The sequence below is a fragment of the Orussus abietinus genome, unplaced genomic scaffold (assembly GCF_000612105.2).
Source record: "Orussus abietinus isolate OABI.00-Male unplaced genomic scaffold, Oabi_2.0 scaffold19, whole genome shotgun sequence".
Classification (NCBI taxonomy): domain Eukaryota; kingdom Metazoa; phylum Arthropoda; class Insecta; order Hymenoptera; family Orussidae; genus Orussus; species Orussus abietinus.
Genome location: NW_019395981.1, coordinates 1,335,723 through 1,357,972, shown reverse-complemented (window position 1 = coordinate 1,357,972; position 22,250 = coordinate 1,335,723). Strand labels below are relative to the sequence as shown.

At 48.4% G+C, this 22,250-nt stretch overlaps 3 protein-coding genes across 11 annotated transcripts in view; 2 read left to right on the top strand and 1 right to left on the bottom strand.

The window, feature by feature from the left end:
* The first annotated feature begins 412 nt into the window (after positions 1-412).
* LOC105699847 (probable cytochrome P450 301a1, mitochondrial) lies at positions 413-9,103 on the top strand. 5 transcript variants are annotated; one of them, XM_012425211.2, is made up of 9 exons: positions 413-887; positions 6,520-6,749; positions 7,009-7,252; positions 7,355-7,551; positions 7,634-7,835; positions 7,906-8,062; positions 8,134-8,382; positions 8,576-8,791; positions 8,855-8,996. In XM_012425211.2, the coding sequence occupies exons 2-9, from the start codon at positions 6,548-6,550 to the stop codon at positions 8,960-8,962; spliced, it is 1,575 nt and encodes a 524-aa protein (XP_012280634.1). In that variant the 5' UTR covers positions 413-887; positions 6,520-6,547; the 3' UTR covers positions 8,963-8,996. The 5 variants fall into 5 exon arrangements, with proteins under 5 accessions (XP_012280634.1, XP_012280635.1, XP_012280633.1 ...); XM_012425212.2 differs by having other exon boundaries at positions 414-887; positions 6,517-6,749; positions 8,855-9,103; XM_012425210.2 differs by lacking the exon at positions 413-887 and adding an exon at positions 1,592-1,749 and having other exon boundaries at positions 6,517-6,749.
* Positions 9,104-10,809: 1,706 nt separating this feature from the next.
* LOC105699826 (ankyrin repeat domain-containing protein 16) lies at positions 10,810-12,515 on the top strand. 2 transcript variants are annotated; one of them, XM_012425170.2, is made up of 4 exons: positions 10,810-11,021; positions 11,103-11,292; positions 11,433-11,696; positions 11,824-12,515. In XM_012425170.2, the coding sequence occupies exons 1-4, from the start codon at positions 10,983-10,985 to the stop codon at positions 12,183-12,185; spliced, it is 855 nt and encodes a 284-aa protein (XP_012280593.1). In that variant the 5' UTR covers positions 10,810-10,982; the 3' UTR covers positions 12,186-12,515. The 2 variants fall into 2 exon arrangements, with proteins under 2 accessions (XP_012280593.1, XP_012280592.1); XM_012425169.2 differs by having other exon boundaries at positions 10,810-11,292.
* LOC105699824 (latrophilin Cirl) overlaps positions 12,263-22,250 on the bottom strand; it is a 183,924-nt gene continuing 173,936 nt past the window's right edge. For 3 of the 4 annotated variants that reach the window (XM_012425166.1, XM_012425165.1, XM_012425167.1), the window contains 2 exons: positions 21,870-22,091; positions 12,263-18,407 (listed from right to left, as the gene is read on the bottom strand). In XM_012425166.1, coding sequence (XP_012280589.1) covers positions 17,601-18,407; positions 21,870-22,091 — 1,029 coding nt within the window. In that variant the 3' untranslated portion in view covers positions 12,263-17,600. Of the gene's footprint in view, positions 18,408-21,703; positions 22,092-22,250 lie in introns of all 4 variants that reach the window. The other variant, XM_012425168.1, reaches the window with a different exon arrangement.

Below are 22,250 nucleotides of genomic sequence, written 5' to 3'. Positions count from 1 at the left end.
TCGAGCGATATGGGAAATCCGACGCAGATATCCGCGGTGCCGAATTTTGGGAACGGCCGCCTCTTTTTCCCTTGAATTTTTCCGAGCAATTTCAGGAGTTTTCAGCAGCGATTAACATGCCTGTAAACATGAAAACCGATTCCTGTATCGAAGCCTGTCAAAACGAGCGTTTCGGCAGGGGACGACAAACGGGAAAAATTGGCACGGCGTACATTGAGGGCGTCGAGTCCAAGAAGTAAATGCAACCGGTGCACCGAATGCGACTCTCTGTGCGCATGTCCTCGCTCTCTCTCTCTCTCTCTCTCTCTCTCTCTCTCTCTCTCTCTCTCTCTCTCTACGGACGCACGATACCCACAAGTACGGGTGCACTTAAACGCGATTAATGACGTGGAGGTCGCCGATGACCGGTATCCGCATTACGACACCTACAGTCGGAGTTGACTCGGAGTCGATCGCGTTTACCGTGAATAATCAACACTCAAGCAAATAATATCCCCGGGATTTTCAAACGCGGCCGGGGAGATATTTCCACCATAAGTAGTTCCGAAACCGTACGAAGAAATTCAAAGTTAATTCTAACCAGTGACAATAGCCCCTAGAAACGTTAAATGCACCGAGACCAAGTGCCTTCATGCTCATCTACGATCACAAGGCCAATTCGAGACGAGCGTTCTGGCTTGCACTATACTGCATCCGACGATGGCCGTCAGTGACCAACGTCCGCGTTGCGACAGCTTACACTCGGTTTGGCAGCGAAACTCCTAACAACGAATAGAGATATATATATTCCACGCAAGTGAGACCCGTTAAAGATCCAGTGCGTCGGTGAAAAGTGCCCTGCAACCGTGCGAGTGCAGCTAGGTGCATCGAAAAAAAAGGAAAAATAGGTACGTAGCCTAACCTAATTCATTCTAGCTCGTCTTTGTTCCGAACCTAGGCGTGCATTTATTGGAAAAAATAAATCAATATAGGTAGGAGAGCTTTGATCTCCTCAAGCTTTTCCCTTCTCGGGCAGATAAGTATATGCACTTTTAAAAATCGTTCCGAGCGCTCTCGAAATGCACTCGTCATCGCAGTCGGACCACGCGAGAATCCTCCGTTTTCGCCCTGTAAGGAAGGATCAATGCTCCAATACGTTTAAGAGAGGAGATTTCAATATTCGATTCGGCTTTCGCATTGTAAGTACCTACGCGCTCCGATTGAAGCCCCCGGTGTAGCAAGTTAAGACTTCAATGCATTTTTAAGCAGATGCCTATAAAGCGGATCCTCCGTTCAGTCAACGCGGCACTCGGGCCCTAATTTAATCCAGCAATGCCTTCCATCTAAATCCACGGCGTGCTCCGGTGATTTAACGAGATCCCTCCGAAAAAACGAGTCGTCGCTTCTTCGAGAGCGTTTAACGGACGCTGGATAAGGAGCGAGGGAAATGCGAAAGAGGTGACGGAAGTGATCGCGCTGGTTAAAGGAACTACGAGGACGTCGACGTCGACGTTTCGGCGTTTCTTGGGGATCCGTTGGCAAGACGTTCATTGTTGGTGCACGAGACTCGAGACCTCGTGTTTGCAATAAGTTGGCAACAGGTGCGTCTTCAAGCATCCCTTAATTGTCAGCCACCGCGAGGAGCACATACGTGAGAGACCGTGATCGCGTCAGCGGTTGGCAGCGCTGATACGTATATTTGCAAGAGACAAATATCTGGCAGTCTCGTTGCAGCCCGCGGCATCTTAAGAAGACCCAACCTGCACTTTGGTATGGATCTCTAAAATTCCACGCTTTCGTATCTCCACCCACTCCAAGTCGGAGCTTCCCGATCGGAAGCAAGACCATGTCTTCCTCCGATCCAAGATAACAGTCGAGTTATTCAATGTTTACGATCGATAACCCTTTGCGTCAAAAGTGGCAATAACTCATTAACAAAACGTGCAAACCGTTATCCGGAATATCTCCCGCGTGTTTGATAATGTTATCTCGATCCGGCACACCTGGTCGGCGTGTCCCCGTTAAACGGATTTAGTCGACCTCGGGATATTGTAACGAACGCGTCCAAATCTGCAGCTTGAATCCTCTTAATCTTCGACCGTTGGGGGTAAACCGAATGCCGGTCCCTGCTTGAAATATCGCCTTTAATTATTGATCACCACCCCCGCGAATATTCACCCCAAACTCGGCATTTCTGGCGAGCTTCTTCACCCTGACTTCCCTCGTCCGACAGGTGACCGATAAGGAGCCGGGGAATTTAAGACGGCCTTAACGCTCCCCGTTTCTCGCATTAAAAGTTTCATCCCGAAAATTCCCGGCAAACTCGACTAAGGGAAAAGAAAAAAAAAAAGAAAATAAGAGAAGGAAAAATAGTCAGAGAAGACCCGAAGGCGCATATCGAGCGCCGTCTTATTCTCGACGTTAACTCGACATTGAACTTGAGCTTCGCCTCGCCTTAGGACTAGAGGGGGGGCTCGTAAATGTCCATAACCGACGTAAACGTTATATCATTACGTAACTGCGTTTATTCACTTCGACGATTCCGTGTCCGTAACTTCCCCGGCTAGCCTCGTAACAAACTATCCGTTTACAGCCATCGAGAGGTATAACGTAGGTGCAAGTCCCTGGTTATAGATTTCCTCGGCGTTCGGTTTATCGTCCTCGACCTCATCGGGTTTAGTCTCAAACTCGAGTCCGACCGGGTCGATCCGGCCAATTAGCTATCCGTAACCAGGAATAAAAGCAAACGCACATGGAGCTCGCCGACCTTCCGACGTTTCCGAATTTCCGGCCAAAGTTTCTAGCAGCCGAAGAGACGTTCGCGTTTCATCTTCCGACCGCATCGCCAAGGGGCCCCGTTCCGTTTCCTGCGCATCCAGAGGTAGCATTCGACTAATCAGAGCCAGCGATCGATTAAGTAGCCACTCAATTACTTCGGGTGGAAATTAATCCCCGGATGTATAAACGACTGTCGACGCATCGCTTTCGAGGCGGCGGCGGCGGCCGCAACAGCAAACTTCCACGTAACCGGTTCCGAGTGCAAACTTTGCAGTTTGCCTTTCAATTTGTCGGCTTTATCCGGCGGAGACGAGCGATTAAAACTTTTTGCTTGGTGGTTGGTGCATGGGTGGATCGACTTCCACCTCGGCATAGTGCCCAGGAAGAACGCCCTACCGGCTGGGAAAGCGAAAGACCGCTCCGCGCGTTAACGAGAAAACCGAGGTCCCCCGTGCACTTTCCGCGAGCGTTCGATTCGGCGCTATTCAAAGGGGCGTTTAAACGGACGTTTCAGAAAGTCTGCCCGATCGAGCCGGATTTTTCCCCTCTCGCGATCGCCCATGACCACGCGAGACAGCTTTCAAGATCGCAACCAGAAATATCCCTCGACTTTCACTTGCTCCCGATTACCAAAAAAATGCCGACCTTGCGCACTGTCCTCCGGGCACGTCTCACCGGGAACGAGGTACAATTAATTTCTACGGCGAGTACACCTTAAAAGATCCCAAAGGAAGATCCTTGACTCCTATTCGAGAGCCATTACTTAAGTCAACGACGTTGACGTTTCATTTTGCATCGTAAACGGCATAATTGAAAGGATTGCCGAAACCCCGATCCGACAAACACGCGATATTCGCGCACGAGGTACCTCTCGCGTCCGTAAAAGAGCGCGTTATCAGTTTCCTCCTTTTATTTCCCAGTCTTCTTAGACCTCCGGATTCCGTCGAAGGTGTCCCCGGATCGCCTCCGACCGGGATTCATTCTTTACGCGCACTCCAATGAAGTAACGATGGATCATCGGTACGTTTCGCCACTCCAGGATTTACGATCGACTCGAAAATCTCGACGTTTTCCCGGCCAATCTTGACTGACACTTGTCCAGATGCGTTTCGGTGGGCTACATCGATTCGAGTCGACGTTGAAGTGAAATTCCCCTCGTCGAGAACGGCTGGAACGAAGAATCGTCACGCAGTCCTCGTCGTGGCATTTAATTTCCATTCCTTAATGAATCGGAGATCGACGGTGCGCTGTCCCACTTTCGAGGGGCTTATCGAGAAGTAATTAGTCCCTTATAATTGGCAAACAGCGCCGGTGCGATTTTTCAAGATCTCGAAGACCTCACTCGTCGACCCAATGGCCCACGTTCAAACAACTCGGCGTCTTCCGTAGTGAAAACTAATCGTGTGAATCCCCGGGAAACGAGACCTCCGGCCAAATCAGCGAACTCTTCTAATTAAAAGATCAATCGCGTGAATCGCTGAATGCCGAAGCAATAGGCAACGGGATAAAGTCTATAGTACCGCCGTTCCCCAAAGAGTACGCCTCCCTTTGGCAGCTATATTGCTCGCAGACGGCAACTTAGCTGGTAATTGAGAGTTCTAATTGAACCCGACATTAACGGCTACGAAAAGAAATCGATAAAGCGAACGGAATCCCCTCGAAGGCGCGTACGTATCGAACACCCCGGCTCGAAGTTATTGCCGCAATGTCGCCAACAACAGAAGTTGCCGCGGGACGGGCCGGAATGGATCCGTCACGAGTTTCCCGAGGAAAAGTGACATTAAAAGAGGAGAAATGGAACTAATTTGGGACGCTCTGCCGGCTCCGCCAGCCGGAGCACCTAATGCCGGCCGCCCTACTTGTCACAGAGGGTTGTACATTCTCGTTCAATGGGTCACCGACCACCTGGCAGTGGCAATTTACTTCCTCCACCCTCTCCCCGCCGTCAAACTCGGGATCAACGCTTTCCCGCGCCCCTAAACGCGTTTTCGCCCCGGATTTCGACAAGGAATTTTCCAATCGTGATAACGCGGCAACGCGTGCGATTCGTCCCGTCTGAAAAATCGGCTAAACTTTGATGCCTAACCTACCCTGACCTCACTTTTCATTTCTCCCAATCGGACCCCGCGAGTGGGGGGAGAGTTCACTCGAGATTGAATCTCTGCGGGGCGAGGAGTCCTCTTGGCTTTAACGACGCGACGAGTCGAATGCTTGATAAATTCATATTACAATAAAATTGAATTGAATTAAATATTCGGGTTATTCTCTCAGGAGGTCGCGGAATTTAATGCTCGAAAATACGTGAAAATCGCTGGAAATTGTCGAAATATTGTCAGGCCGGACGGCAGGTTGGTGGTTATCGGATGAAATCGAAGGTAATTGGTTCTTAAAGATGGAACGGTTTTCACTTATTTCCAAGCCGATGGCCTCTCGGTTTCGACGCGTCCCCGATTATGTAACCCTAGATTAATAATGTAACCCTAGATTAATAATGTAACCGTACAGGGGTGGCTCGGGCCTCCGATTGTCAGATGTCGCGTCGATGATGGAGTGACGACGACGATGACAATCGCAGGACACCTCACAGGACTCTGGACCGAGGAAGGTCGTTAGCACGAATCCCATGGACAGCTAGGTCCATTTATCGTCCACTGGCGGGATTCAACGCCACCACGTTAGGGTTAATGCCATGCATACTCGGCCAGCTCTGAGCCCTTAGGGGAAGCCCGAGGGCGCGTAGGCCTTTGCTCTTCCTCTATAAATGCCGGCCTCGTCACATCCCTTATGGAAGCTTGGAAGCGCGATCGAGCGAGTTACTAATTCACTTCGAAACGCGTCCCTCGAATACGGCGAACGAAAATTAGGAGAGACGATTCGCGGATATCAAAAGAAACTAGCACATTTGATAGCACTTGTTCGATGAACTCCAATCGTAGTGGGAAACTGCATCGGGACCTTGTCACTCCGGATATTGTTAACCTCGTTGTCTTCGATAACAAAGAATCAACGTCCTCGAACGTCTATATACACACGCGTGCGTAATATCTCCTCGTGGTGAGAGTTACACTTTAACTTTAACTTGCAGCTAGATAGTGACGACATTTAAGTGCAGTGATTGAAAGGAAAAATGAGGGTATCGTTTGGTGAAGGAGATAAGAGGAGATAAATATGTATCGCCAATTTTATTTTCGATATGATGCGTTGTAAATTATGCTTGAGGGGAAATATGGCGCATTTCTACTGCATTTTTATAAGGAGTTTTAGAGACGTCATCGGTTCTCCTTCTCTGTTTCCCTGCAGTCTGCACTTTGTATTTCGCGACGATTCCTTTGTGCAAGGAACTCGACGTACTTTCAAGGTCCCTGAGTCATGATTACGAGTTTGCGCGCGAATAGTTTCCAATTTGCAGGTTCTATGTCAAATCAGTTGAGCGCCAGCTTCACCGGCGCAATAGTGTCCGAGTAGAATCGATCGCCGATGTTCCTCTAATAATTATAATTGTACAAGGAACTATGCAAACGATTGTTTGTACATCCGAAGTGTTACATTTTATATTAACAATAAAAATAAAAGCGAGTCGTAATTTTCGTGCGGTGAGAACAAGGCGAAATAATAATCAGGTACTCGCGATCGAGGAGATTCCGCTAGATCGATCCGCGTTTTCATTAATCGGCATTGCTTTTAATATCACTCGAATGGAGCAATTCTTTCGCTCGCGTAAATCAAAATACTTGGCAATATATGCACGTCATTTTTCAGTAGCACACGTGGAGGGTATTCTGGAGAGAAAATGCGCCCTGTACTTTCGCTCATAAATCCCAAAGCCGCGAGGTGTACTGCACGATGCAAAACATTCGCAACTTTTCCCGTCAGTATGGACCGGAAAGATGACATCAATTTAACATGGAATAACGCACGACCCTACACGGAGATCCCTGGACCGAGATCCCTCCCTGTGATTGGCAACGTCTTGAAGTTCATCCCTTACATTGGTATTGCATGATTTACGAATTTTTAATACGTTCTCTAACGTCTTATCATCTAAGACTCGTAGTCCATCGACGTCGAGAACTGTACAAGGTTGACTAAAAAAATGATTTCCCAGAAAATCGTGACATTTTATAAGCGGCTCTTTGCACTTGCAAGAAAATTGTACAAATTTGAAGGGAAAAAAAAAAATGTTTTTATTCGAATATGTTTTATCGAAATGATTATTATTTTCATTTTTAAGCGGTTCTTTGCAATTTACAGGTGAATATGGCGATTTGTCGCTCTCGGATCAGCTGGATACGATGCATCGCCAATTCGGAAATATCGTTAAATTGGAGGGGATTGGTAACAGACGAGACGTAGTGTTACTATTCGACGCCGATCTCTGCGAAAAGATGTACAGAATCGAAGGACAATGGCCATTGCGAATAGCTATGGAAACGTTGACGCAATATAGGAAGGAGCGGAGCGAGACTTATAAAGGCCATTTTGGCTTGGCCGTAAGGTTCGTCTCGGCAACGAGTAAATCAACAATTAATGACGCTTCTAACCCAAATAACGAATTTTTCCTCTTCCACCAGTACTCATCCAATGATTTATTTTTCAGCCAGGGTGAGGACTGGCATAAATTTCGCTCGAGGGTAAATCAACACATGATGCAACCTCGCACGATCAAACCACACGTGGACCAAGTAAACTACGTGGCCGATGACTTTCTGGTTAAGATTAACAAACTGAGGGACAAAACCACTATGGAACTGCCCGAGACGTTCAACAACGAATTGTACAAGTGGGCCCTCGAGTGTACGTACGAAGTACTAGGAAGAATATTTCCTCTCCTTAATTAAACTATGCCGTTTACATATATGCAAATCTTGATCCACAGCCATGTGTGTGATCGCATTGGAGCATCGCATGGGATGTCTCGAATCCAATCTATCTCCACACTCGGAGCCTCAACAAATGATAGATGATGTGCACACAATGTTCGACCTGTTCTATAAACTAGAAGTCCTCCCTTCCTTATGGAAAGTGTACCGGACCCCGAATTTGAAGAAATTGTTCAGCACTCTCGATAACATCAACCGGTGGGTGCAACCTCGGACAGCTGCTCAATATGAATTGTATTTTGCATATAACGATACCGATCCCGAATAGAATCATCATCAGACACGTAAATGCTGCAAGTGAACGACTTCGGAATTCTTCGGTAGAGGACAAACAAAATCTCAGCATGTTGCAGAGACTTTTGAGCATCGACGAACAAACGGCATACGTAATGGTCATGGACATGCTATTAGCTGGCATCGACACGGTAACTACCCGGACCCCTTTCATGTTCTTTCCTCTACTTAAGTTTTACATGTTTTTTAAACCCACAAATAGACGAGCAACATGGCAGGGATATTGCTCTACCACATGGCGACGAACCCGGAAGTGCAGGAAAAGCTGCGAGATGAAATTTGCACTGTTTTGCCAGAAAAGTCGAGTCCGGTGACGTTTAAGGCGTTGACCGAGACTACATACCTTAAGGCTTGTCTGAAAGAGTCGCTCAGGATAATGCCCATTGCGATAGGAAGTCTAAGGACGATGCAAAATGACGTTGTCATCGGTGGATGCCAAATTCCGAAAGGAGTGAGTCCGCTGTAAAATATATCGAACGCCTGTACGATCGTTTTGATAAAAAAGGCGAAAAAAGAAAAAACGATCTACACCGCGCATCGATTCACAGGATCAGATTTCATCGATCAGCAGGATCAGATTTATCTGGACCAATGCAACGCTATACTTTTAACAGCGAAATTAATATCGAACATCTCCTTTCCAGGTCGACGTGTTGGCCTGTCACTCGACGTTGTCGCGAGATGAAAGGTACTTCCCAAATCCAGAAATGTTTATCCCGGAAAGATGGCTCCGAGATAATGCCAGCGGATTATCGGCAAAAACGGCTCACCCTTTCGCGTACATGCCATTCGGCTTCGGCCCTCGCATGTGCATCGGTAGGAGATTTGCCGAGTTGGAAATAGAAACACTAGCGATGAAGGTTAGTCCAAAACGTTCCCCTAAAACTATTGTCCGCAAATTTCTATCTTCCATCTTCTTTTAGGTAATACGAAATTTCAAGTTAGAATGGGACAGAGGACCGCTGCAAATCAAGAGCCGCTTCATCAATACGATAAACTCTCCTTTGCAGTTAAAGTTAATAGACGTGTAAAATATTTAATTGCTGTGCATCTAGTGCATCGTGGGAAGCACATATAAACGAGGTGCGTAATGCACGTAATGTCTAATCAGACAAGAGACGAGACCTTTATAAAAGCGCCAACTCATTATAAAAGTCGTTTAATATCCGTGATCTTTCGCTTGCCATTTCGTACAAAATCCTGTATCTCTATTTATGCTAGTAGGCACTTTATCTCTTATTCCTTTCCGAAGGTGTAACAAAAACATGCAAGGAATAATTAACATAATGCGCAATATTCGGACATTCGTGCACCCTTCACCTTCTTTTATTACTGCCGCCCTGTTTACTCCATGCACATGTGCAACCGTGATATAAATTGTAGCATAAGCACTAACTTTATACGAACTCAGGACGTACTAATTGAATTACCCGGAGCTGGAGAGCATAAAAGTTTATAATATTCACTTTTGGAGTCTCGCTTCGTTTCGGTTGGTCAAAGTTAACCAATTCACGTGGGTTTTTGAAGGAGGTAACTCCACGGTCACAAACAAAACAAACCAGGATAGGGTGGAAACTATCAAAGCAGAGCGTAACATTAAAAAGGGATAGAACTTGCTCATACTTATTTTAAACAAACAAAGCGGCAAAATTCGATAAAACAAGCTTATCGATTTCGTCATTTGTAAGAACTCTGTATCCTCGTGGTAAAAAGAAACGTAAGAAAGGAAATTGCAAAAGGATAAATAAATGTATATTTTAACATAATACTGTTGGTATCATTTTAACATTAACGGAACGAAATTATTTTCCCTTTGGAAACGTAAACAATACTAGTTGCTTGGCATCTGAAGTTTCGTTCACGTTTTCGATGCACTTCGCGATCTCTGGCGAGGAACCTTCCAAGGTTCGTCTTAATGCGCAGAGTTGGTCAAGACGGCCTAACCTAGAAACATTAAGATTCACGGAGTAAGACGCATTACCTGTCACGTTACCCGCGGTAGTTAATCGTACTATCGATAGGGCACAAACTGGCAATCCGTCGATAATGAATCTTCTGTGCTCTGTTTAAAACCGAACATACTCCCAGATGGTAAAGAAATTACTGACGGGCTAGGTCCCACGATCGCGTTCTGTGCCGTCCAACGGTGGAGAATGGACATACTTGCCATTTGATACCCTCCAGTGGCGGCCCAACTCAAAGATAAGAGGACCCCTGCAGAGATGAGTTGGGACATTGCTCACGGGCAGGGTCGCGCGATTGTGGCGGGCCCGGGACGAAGTCCGGCCATCGACCACCTGGGGCGTAGCGTGCGTCGAGCGCGATGCGATCAGGACGGAGTAAACTGCGTTACCCCGCGTGCACATTACTTTACTTACCTCGAACCAAAAGACGACTACGTCGGAAAATGTTTACTAAACGGTTGAAAATCGATGAGAAGACTTTGTGACCAATTCTAGAGCGCATGTGGAAATCCGCTCCTTTTGCTATGAAAATAAAGCAATAACTATAAATAAAGTGGTGAAATATATTTGACAATCCCCACACGATCGCATCCTGTGCTGCCCTCTGGTTTCGTATGTTAGCTTTCACCGTTTTTTGCCCCCAAGGGCGGCGCAACGAATTTATGGTAGGGGCTCGCGCACTCGCGATGGCGGTGTCATCTACCAGTAACCGTTGACAGCTCACATACTCGTGATGGTAATACCATGCGAGTGTGACGGCATCGCGAGTGCGCGAGCCCCTACCAGAAATTCGTTGCCCGCCCTTAGGGGCAAAAAACGGTGAAAGCTGACGTACGAAACCAGAGGGCAGCACAGGATGCGATTGCACGATCCTGCCCGTAAGCAATCTCCCAACTCATCTCTGCAAACAAGACTGAACAAGACTCTGAGAAGCTTTCATGAAATTGACTTTTTAAAGAATGTGTACCAGGATTGGCGATGAAACCTGTTTTACTATATTATAAGAATTTTAAATTTGTATTGACTACGAGATAGTCATTAAAAGAGAAGTGAACCAATTAAACTGCGTAATCTAGGGAGTGAACTCATGTCAGCCAAACCTAACCTCTCTCGAGAATTTCTCCAGGCATGTCAAGCCGGTGATCTGCTAAGAATTAAAGCACTTACTGTTGAATTTAGCGTTAACAATTGGACCGTTCATCGGCAGGTCGTTTCTGATGACACCCCACTGCATTTAGCTGCTCGAGAAGGTCATTTGCATGTCGTTAAGCACCTTTGCGAAGGATGGAGTAGACCATCTTACAGAGTCGATGTCACAAATAATGATATGAAAAGGCCATTGCACGATGCAGCACAATTTTCTAGAAGCGATATATTGAAGTACCTAATTCAGCAAGGTTGGTACTTAAGTCATACTTCGGTGTACACTCTTGCAGGTTGATTCCGTTATACGTGAGTCTTTATAAAATTGTTCTTAATTCTCTTTCTTTCATTATGGAGTGAAAAACGTTACGAAAGGGTGATATTCTTTTTGAAGGTGCTTATGTAGATTCGTTGAAACGGGGGGATTGGACGCCACTTATGCTGGCATGTACAAAGAAAAACACGAAAGCACGTGAATGCGTCGATGCCTTATTGAAAGCAAATGCGAACCCATTTATTCGCAATAAAGATGGTTGGACACCGTTATCTCTAGCTTGTCGAACCGGTGATGTAGAGGTCATTAAATTGCTACTGGATCGCTTTCCTGAGAGTATCGATACTAGGAGTAATAATGGCCGTAGTGTTTTACATATTGCTGGTGAATATGACTATTTAGTGGTTACGCATATTTTTTTTGCAACCTGTACATTTATTAGCACAAGCACTTTTTTAATTCTATCGTCGCACTCATAAGTTTAATTCAAAACAATATATCGTCCTTTCAGCATTCCATGATTGCGAGAGCACGATCAGTATTCTGGTAGCTAAGAACGTAAATCTGTTAAACTGTCGTGATTCTTCTGGATCTACTCCGCTACATGAATCTGTAAAAAGTGGATCATCAAATGCAATGAAACTTCTGCTGAAACTAGGTGCCGATGTTACATCTGTTGACGTTATTGGACAGACTATCTTACACGTTGCTGCATTAGTGGGAAACATCGAAGCCATAGACTATATTTTAAGAAATAATTTAATTCCAGTTAATGTTGAGGCACACTTTAACATGACACCTCTTACTGTGGCACGTAGAAGCAAACAGGAAGATGTCGTTAATTTATTGCTCAAATTTGGAGCAAACAGATAGATGTCCTTTCTTCATGGTGAAAACTAGATATAGGAAGAAAGGGAACGATAGACACTTTGAATAAATTCAGACTGTTGTATTCAGAGATTGGTACACATTTATTTATTCAGTTTCTTTATCAGACAGTCTTAGAGAAGCATACAAAATCAAGAAACGAGGCGCTCTCGCGAGTTGAAAAATATCTGTCTTACGTTCTTGTTGCTTTGAGTTTTGGAAATGCACAAGTAGGCGATGAAGTACGAATGCGCGCTGCTTGCTCGCAAATACCAAAGGACATTGGACTCCGGAGTCCTGGTAAATGTATCATACAAAAGAAGTCTATTATCTGAAAATCTCTATTAACCGTAAGAAACGTACATGATTCCTCCGCCGAGCACGACTTCTATGCCAGCACCGTATAAGTGAAAGTTCTGTACAAAAGGGAACGGAAAAGATCCTCGAAGTCGGAAAATTTTGGCCTGGTATTCGCGTGCAAATATAGTGCGCAATTGTATAATGGACAACTGAAACGATAACTCAACAAAGGAACATCTCGACTGGACAGTATAGACAAGTGTGACGATGCGAGATACAGCGTTACGGTCTGATTCTCGAGATGATACAGGAGGGAAGATTACTTTATAAAACGGCTAAGGATAAAACATGCATTGTATATCTGTCCATCCGATAAATGCTGCATATGTTTAAAGTTACGCTCGATCGATGCACGGTTTCGCGTGCTTGAGTCCATCCTTCATTCGTTTTCCCTACTTTAGTTGGAGTTCGCGTTATAAATATCCAATGATTACTTGGGCTTCGATACTTTAATTTCTTCAATTAATTTATTTACATACCTATTATGTTTAGGGTCTTAAGTTAAACTTACGCGTCCGCCATTTTCGTCTCACGTTAGTCGTTCGTCTTTCGTTACTATTTACTAGTAAGTTTTTTTTCCTTTTATTTAGATCTCTTCCTCATTCACCTGCTTTCGCTCGGTCATTTCATTCATTGTCCAGCGTTGATGTCTCTTCGCTCTCATTTACATTACAAGTATTCAACATGTACAAAGCCCTATTTACACTATTTACATTGTACGTTACTTAATGCGATGTACGTAACTAATTACCGTAATAACGTAAACGCTCTGACGCGATGCCGGTTCCCTGTAAATGATATATCGTCGCGAATTCCCTCGCCGTTCCCTAATCCTGACCCTAGTTGTATCGGATGGAATGTGAGTCATCTTTACGATTACCTGAGATTACGCGTTTCGTGACGTAACATTGTGCAAGATAGAAAGAAGAAAAGTGCACGACGTATAAGGAATCGTCTAATATCCGGGCCCTTTAAGCGAGCCTCCACCTTCTAACGAAGATCACCAACTGTCGAATGATTTTTAGACAACGCGTCGTTATCGTTTTCCACTTGGTTAGAAAATATTTTTACTCTTCGCCGTTGCGATTAAAAGAACACGAAGATTCGCTTACTTTGGACTATTCGGTTATTTGTATTATTTACATAGAAGTGTATTGCTCTGCAATGGTGCCATTCCATTCGTTAGAAGTACGTTGGAAGAAGTAGGAACGAAGTCTTTCTAAGCAATTGCATTGCGTGACTCGATTATATGACTCATGCTGATACGGCACTTGACATGTAATTAGGGAAAATGCGACAGCCACTGATCCTCGCTATTGTTGCGAACGCATTTTCGTTACGCTCTTACATCGGTTTTCTTAATTATTAACGAAGAATAAATTTTCCTGCGATAAGCATTCGGTAGTTACTTCACTTCCACCAATCTTCCGTCACGAATTTCGATAGTTTTCTTTGTTCGTTTGTCTTTTCCGAGAATGCAGTCAATTACGGGATAATCTTACAACGGTGTAACTCTTAATTTACAGGGCGGTCGACGCGGTGCGTTGACGGTTCCGTTGTAAAGCAAAATTCGCCGGTCCCTTGGTGTAAAATATTGAGCAAACCCAATTGTTACAATGAACGTCCTGATTGATAAGACAATTCTAATTTCTCGTATATCTTAAGCGACACGCTCGCGTCGAGACTCTTGTCGAGGTCGTTTCTAAGTGGTCGAAGATCGTAAAAAAGTTGACCGATTTGAAACTTCATCTTTTCCTTACGTTGTCAACTTGCAAGAATAATTTGAAATATGCTTAAGGAGGTTACGGAAGGATGTCCTCCTTCGACGGTAGTCATAAATAAAAAGGTAGCGAACAATGGAAATTAATGCCATCGGCCCGATAAGGCGACACTTCGACAAGAGCGAAAAATGCGACCGTGGTTTTGACTTTGGTAGTAAAATCATTCTTGGACGCGATCGTTAAATGAATATGAGGCCGAATGTCGCGAGTTACACGCGATTCGCGGTCGTAATTGTCAATGTAGAATCCGCGAGCGAATTTTCACCCTGCTACGAGGAGCGATTACAATTTAACTGCGGGGAAACCAGGGAACACTTATACACTTAACACAGCAGTACCATTAATACGGTTATTTCTATTACAATTGCCTACACGTGTATTATCATCATAGACTCCGGGTGTACGGGAAAAGGAATGCACGATTCGGCGGCGGTTTTCGAATAAATAAATGGTCAACACTTGCCACCCAGAAAGGGTCAAATCGTGCACCGCTTTCGCATCACCCGAGCGCTCTCCGCAAAGCGGTCGTCGTCGTCGCCATTCGTTGACATCTAACCACCATACAAATCATCACCAAAGTGCAGGAAATTCCCTTCGATTCAGTCGTATCAAATTACCAAATTGAATAGTTTCTTTTTCGGAAGGAAATATCCTCCATTCTGGCAACGCCACCATGTCGAGGCGAGCGGTCGCAGCTGCACCTCTACCAATTGGATGCAATTTTCTGCTTAACGGAGTTCAGTAGGAGAAAAACGTGCCGTAAGAAAGTTGTCGACCATTAAGCGAGGGACAACTTTCGTCCGGAACATTTTTTCATACAACGCATCGTTGACGAAGAAAATTGCGTTTCCCGACGCAAGTGCGTCCGCTCGGGCACGCACGACGGCGGAGACTTCGACGCCTGGAAGACAACGATTGGCGATTATCGCGACGATCGATCGATCACAATAACGCGACGTCGCTCCGTCGTCGCTGGCCGATTAATTAATCGTTATTAACATTCACGATTGATAAAAAATAAATAGCGCGCGGGATCTCTCGTAGTTACACCTTAGATACGCATACGATATACCGTCTCGTTTTCATTTTGAATCAGCAGAGAGGGGAACGAAAGGAAGAAAGGAAAAAATCAAAAAATGAACAGTGACTAAGTCTCGAACGACGCTTCATTCGGAAGAAAAAAAAAATCGCATATCGCTACGCCTGCACTTCCTACTTTTGCTTCGCCTTGTTAGTGTAATTATTACTGTGTACATATACATATACATATATATATTTATAGAGATATTTATAAAAATAACATTTTGAAGACAAAAACATAACGTTCGAAAGCAATTTACAGAGAAGGGAGATCGGGGCGGGAGGGGAGGATCGCAGGACGCGATCGGTGAAGGAATTTTCGAGTCTCTCGCGTTTTTGCCAGGACCTGCGCCGAGCTTTTCGATACGCGCCTTCGATTTAAGGGGAAATTTCATTTCCACCCGCGGGGGTACTCTTTTGCTTCGTGGTTTAAATCCCGAGACTTGTTCCCGCGTGCACTTTGCCGAAGTGCGCTCTCGTCCCGACGTCCGGAAATTGGGACGCGTTCAATAATTCCGGATCGTTCGAAAACGGACCGGGATAAAAAGGGAAAAAGAAAAACTGAAGGACCCCCGGAGCACTGGGTTTCGGGGTTCCACGCGAGCGCTGATTTTGCAGAATGGGAAATACATCCGGCAAATACGTTCCGATCGATGTACCGCTGCGGAGTCCTCGTTACAGCCTTTGGTACATCGGAAGGTCTTGCAGGAAAACCTGACATCGCTGTTACTCCGCGTTTACACGGTGGTTTAAGGGACCGTCACTCGCTACGACGTTAACGACGATACCCCATCTTTACAACGTAAACACCCCAGTTACAATGGTTACAACGTTACCGCGATCTTCCTGCAAGATCGTAAAGACGCCATGACATTTGAGTGCTCTAATGGCCCAAGGTTCCTTCCAAGTTCTACGAACCCTCGAAGAAACGAAACGTTCGCCAAACATCCATGCAGGATGAGCTTGCGCCATTAGAGTAAATTGTAATACCGTGTTCTAATTAAAAAGAAAAAAAAATCCGCAGGGAAAGAAATCCTTGCGAATTCAGGTGGAAGTACAGAATCAGCTCTGTAGCGTCGCTGCAGCCCTTCCACTGTATTTCCATAAACCCTGATTTATCACGAATAAGAAAAAAAAAATCGCTACGATGCAAGACGATCACCTACCCTCCGTGCACAGGGTGGAGGTAAACGTTACCTCCCTATATTTAACAAAAAAAAAAAAAACAAAACTAGGCATTCTTATCTAGAACCTAGCCCTGGACGCTTTCCAAGCGAAGAGCCGTACTGGTAAACGACTTTACAATTTGCACCACGAAGTGGTTTGGAGTCAAAGGACGCAGCGACGTTGCAGCGTTTCGCGGCCACCGAGCGTCGGTTTCGTCACCGAGTTTGGTCATTCGGCAGCGAGCGAGAAAGCGTGGCGATTCCCGAACGCCGAAGATCGGCGCAAATCTGGCAGGACGATAGGAGTTCGTTTCCGAGTCGCCGGACGCTGGTCCCGCTGACCAGCGTCCCGGCTCGCGATCGTCGGGTCTGGACTCGCGACAAATAGGTCGTCACTGAGACTTCGACGGTACCCTAATCTTAAACCTTAACGCTTAATGATATATCGACAGTACCTATGATTTGTCCGCTCCATTGGTTGTCCCTCCGGCGAGTCCCTGACGTCGCGGTCCGTCGACGGTTCGGCGACATGTGTGAGGATTTTCGGATTTCCCGATATCCGAGTTCCGTCGACGGGGACTGCGTCGTTCTCGCTTCGGTCGGACGCGCTCGTCCACTCGCTCGCTCCTATCGCGCACACGCGTCCATCCCCGCGATGCCTCAAGGAGCCGGCCAGGACTCTTCGAGGTCGCCGGTCGCGAAAGGCCAGCTGGAGGATCCCTCGACGCGTCGCCGAGGAGGGATTTTCAGGGTCCAGCTCTTCCCGGAACTTCCGATCGTTCCATGCGCGTCAACCGCGAAGTTCGTCCCTCGTGGAGTCGTGGACTGCGGAGGCCCGAGCAGGGCAAGTCGCTCGGGTGGGTTTTCCGCTCCCCACTGGCGACCCTGAAGTCGAAGGGGTGGAAGAGCCGAGTCCACGTCCAGGAGGACGTGGGCCCCGGAGGTGGCGGCCGCGAGGTCGGTCACCTCGGAGGAGGAGCGTCCCAGGCGACCGGTGGCCGAGGTCGATCGCGCCCTGCGCGTCGACGCCGGGCTTAACACTCGCTGTAGGAGGGCGGCGGGACGTTGCGGCCCCCGTAGACGTCGGTTTGCGGCTGCAGGTGGCAGACCACCTTGTGGCCGTTCAGCACGGCGACGGTCCGGCCGTGGTCCTGCGGCGGCGCGCCGTACCCTGTCGGCAGTCGCGGCAGCTCGTCCAGCTCGTACTTGGGCTGTTGCCGCCTGAACTTCTCCCAGCAGGCGTTGAACGTCCGCTCTTGGGCCGGGCTGTACTGGGAGGCGTCGTAGTGGATGGCGTTGCGGTCCAGGGTCTGACCGTAGTGGCCCAGGCCGCGGTCGTTGGCCGGCGAGTACGGGATCAGAGGTCGGTGGTCGCCGTAGCTGCGCGACGACTGCCTGCTCATGTCGCTCTGCCGCCTGACGTCCTCGTCGGACATGTCCGAGACCTGGACCTCGGCGCCGCGCTCGATCTCCTCGTAGACCGGGTCGTCCTCGCCCATTGGGCCCCTGGATAGGTGCACGTGGTGGTGGGCCACGTGCATCGGGTGGTGCGCCCCACGGCCGTCCCTGATCTCCGTATAGGTGTGGTTGTAGGGCGACGCCGCCCTCCGGCCGGTGCTCGTCTTCATGCCGGCCACCGTGATGCCGCCCCCCATGTTGACTCCCATGCTGCCTCCCATGCTGACCCCGTTCGCCGCCTCGGCCGCCCCCTCCACCATCGCCTTCCGGTCCCTGGCTCGACCCGAGTGGCCCAGGGTCATCGAGCCGTGGGTTCTGGGCGAGTCCTCTTGCTCCGATCCACCGTGCCCCGAGTCACGGGAGTACGACTTAAAAGAAATGTTCTGTAGGGAGAAACCAGAGATTGGGTTACATGGTGGTAGATCGCGGAGGGTCGCAGGGTCGCGCGGTCTACGTGGATCGGTCTCCGAGATGATGAACGAAGAGAACCCTAGTCCTTGATATTCGGTGTTTCATCGGATTCGCGAGGTAGTTTGCTCGACCCGAGGGTTGCGGGGCGGTTATACTCGGAATTTGAAAATGGGCAATGTAAGAAAATTGCTTCGAACCGGTAGGATGAAAAGTACTCCGAACCGCAAAGGGTTCCGTCCAGGCGCGAACCGGTAGAAACGGAACTGATCCAACTAGAGTGTAGATTCACAAGCGTTATTCGCGTTACACGCGAGTACTCTGGGAGCAGTCGCGTGTATCGGAATAAAAGGGTGTATGCAGGTCATGCACGAGAGAGAAGAAATTTCAGCCGAAGACCCTGCTCCCATTAGGTCCATCGGGGTCGTAGGACCTGGTGATGCACCTCTTCGTGAGGGTTCCTATGGCTCCATAATGCCAGACTTGGTCGCCATCTCAACTTGGAACTGCGGCAGAGCTGGGTCCTCGGCTTCTCGAGATCACTAAGTTAGTAGCGAGGCGCGTTAGCCGTGAATTAGTTACCTTCCACGCGATATTTTTGTTAAAGAACCCCCAGGTTGCGGTGGCAGATTTCGGGATATTATGGGGAGCTGAGGGGAAAGCGAGTCGGACGTAGGGCAGCGTCTCCACGATACGAATCTCTGACGAGGGTTCTCGGGGCACAGCGACTGCTGTTGCCGGCACTGCCGGCTGCCCCTCGCTAGTTGGCCAACCTCGGACGGACGCCAAATACTGCAAACCAACGTTTAAACCAGACTCTCTTTACCTGGTCCACTTTGCGCTCGAGTACTTCTAGAGCTTTACTACATCTCGTCCTACAGCTGCGCACGCTGGACGGCATCTGAGGTATGGGTTTTGGGATCGTCTTCGGGATCGTCAGGATAGTCTACCGTCGAATCCCCTCCCATCGGTACTTTACCACAAAACGTTGGTCCTCGTCATCGTCCCCTCATTCTCCGTCGTAGGTACGCGACAGGAACTTTCGTTAGGTACCCGACGACTCGGGTGATCCTTCCGCTTGATCCAGGACGAAACGGTTCGGCCTGTCTCGGAAACGTGCGTCGATTCAGGTTGAAGCCCGTGACGTTTGCATGCACGCTTCCAAGCCGTGCGTGTCGAGGGCGTTACACGTAGGGACGTCAGCCACATATTGGGAGAAGTCACGCAAAAGGATCCCCGAGGTTCGCGGCCCCCAGTCGATACCTAGGCCCCCTAGGCTCGGATGGGAACTACTTACCGGGTGCAAAAGTGAATCACGCGAACTATGCCTTTCCCCAATTGCGGATTCCAGGTAGACACGTGATTACCTGGGAGGAAGCGCGTCATGGGCTCGTCCAAAGGATCTGGAAGGATGGGTTGGTGGGTTTGGGACTCGTTCTCGGGTGGTACTTGGGCAGGGGCTTCGCGCGCTGCGGCCGTGCAGCGGACGAGGCCCTCGGTTCTAGCGCTTTTCAGGAAGCGATCGACCTCGAGGAAGGTTTCCGCTTCGCCAAAGGAGTGCACAAGGATCGCCGAATTTCGTGCGTGCGAGAGTCGCAGGAGGCGCGGTGGGACGTGGTGATGCGGTAGCAGCAAACTCGCGAGGCATTGCGTTTAAGGACGTGGGTGCGAGATTCTTCGGACTTAAAATCTAGGCCTAAGGTACATCCAGTCGCCTGCACATTACGAATCTTTCGAGTATCGCGCTCTCTTCCGCAGCTTGCCCACTGTCTCTGTTTCGCTCTCGCTCCCAGCCTCTGGGGTGAAACTCAAGTCAATACGGTTTTGTTTTCCTCGAGTTTCATGGTAAGTGGACCTAGGATTCGCTCGACGTTCGCCATCAAGTTCGATTCCAGGAACCGAACTGCAACGAGTCCGTTCGCTTGGACGAGCTCTCGTTTCTCCGTACCCTGGAGGGCTCGGAAACGGACTCGCAACTGCAAGGTCGGTCCGACACTCGAGCCGACCTTGCCTCGCTATCTGTGCCGATCGTCGGAGGTAGGTTCGAGGTACAGAGATAGAAACGAAGAGGCGAGTGTCCGAGATCAACGAGAAACCATGCAGAGACGGTGGGAACTCGGATGACACAGAGTGGGCAAAGTAGCCGGCAACCGCGTACACCAAACCCCGCCAGAAAGAGTAAGCGTAAAGAATCACCAGCGTTAGTAAAGGGTTCCGTAGCTCTCTCTAAGGGTGCGATCGATTAGGGTCTTCGAGAAGTCGACCTTTCTCGGCGCTACTCCTCGCAACGAGGACGACCTACGGCATGCTTGCGAGAGATCTGCGTTAGGGGTCAATGGAAACTTTAACTTCTCCACCGACGGAATGGCCCGACTACGCGCTTCCTACATTTCTATGCAACCCTATCGCCGGTAGTTACTTTCTACCGAAACTGTTCCAGCAACGTTATCAGGACGGGATCCCTCCGGTGAGTCGATTCATGCTACTTCGATCTTCGAATCGATTGAGAATTCGCTCGAGTCGGTCCAAAGACGAGCTGGACGTCCTAGTTTCCTCCCATCCGTACTTTCCCCTCGAGCCCGGAAACTCCCGCGGTGAATACCTCATGAGGATGCATTGAAAGAATAAAATTTATCAAGGTACCGCACGTCGCCTAGTTGCCCAGCATTGAAGAGGCCCTTAAACGCGCACAATTAAAACTCTTCTACGTGCACCCTCGCCCGACTTCTCCGCCATGCAATCAGCCCGAGTTTCAATTCCACGGAGCGTCATCGACAGCCGAATAATTTCCCCGAACGTCGTTCCGGAGCCGAGATGACTAATTCCGAGCACTCGAGGTGTGTCTATCGCTCGCGAATTCTAATCGCTTCCCCCTTGAGTGAGGGCTCTAATGCTGTACGATACGACCGCACGCTACCGGTTCCACGCGATACACCCTGAGGTGGGACGTAGGTGGTAGCCCATTTTGCGTGTTTGAAACAAATCTAGCTATCGGTACCATCGCGTAATCAGGGCCAATTTCTTCGGTGGAGAGCCTACGAGAGTTGTTTAACAACGGCGGTGTCTGGAGCGGTTTCGACCCACGCTCGTCAGCTTCCTCCACCACTCGGAATTCACTGGATTTCTCATATCCAGTGGTTCCCGAGGTGATGGAAGACTCGCCGACGTGGGCTCGAATCCCTGGATCCAGGTGGATTATTAGTTACTGGCAGAGAAAGCGAAAGACCACGAGCGGGTGTCCTGGTTTGGTGTATAAGCGGTATTTGGATACCTTGCTGGGCGGGATGCCTATTGTGGTTGCTAGGTGCCATCATGTGCATCTGGTGTGCCCCGACCGGCGACCTCAGCGACAAATTGCTCAGGTTCATGTTTATCGAAAGATTCGTATTGTTACAGGCTGCTGCCAGGTTGCTGTGATTGTTCGGTGAGGTACCCACATTGGCAGGGGCGTGCAAGGAGAGTCCTGAGCTGTCGGTCGTCGGGGCGGACGCATTTGAGGATGTGTTGTGGGACGGGAAGTCCTTTCCGCCGTTGGCCCCCGCAGGACCCCCCGAAGTGCCCGAAGACCCTCCCGAACTTCCGGTCATCGTCTTCGAACACCTCAAGCACTTCGGCAGCCAGGAATGACGTCGGATGAACTTGCGGTACTCTTTTCGGACCTGGAACGAGAAACGGACGAGGTCCCGGAGGACATTTTAGGGGAGCCTGTGACCAACTCGTGCTGGAGATGTTCCTTCAAGGACTCCAGGATTCTCTATAACGAGTCTGGCGATAGGACCATGGACGGTAGGATCGAACAACCATGATTTGGATCACGA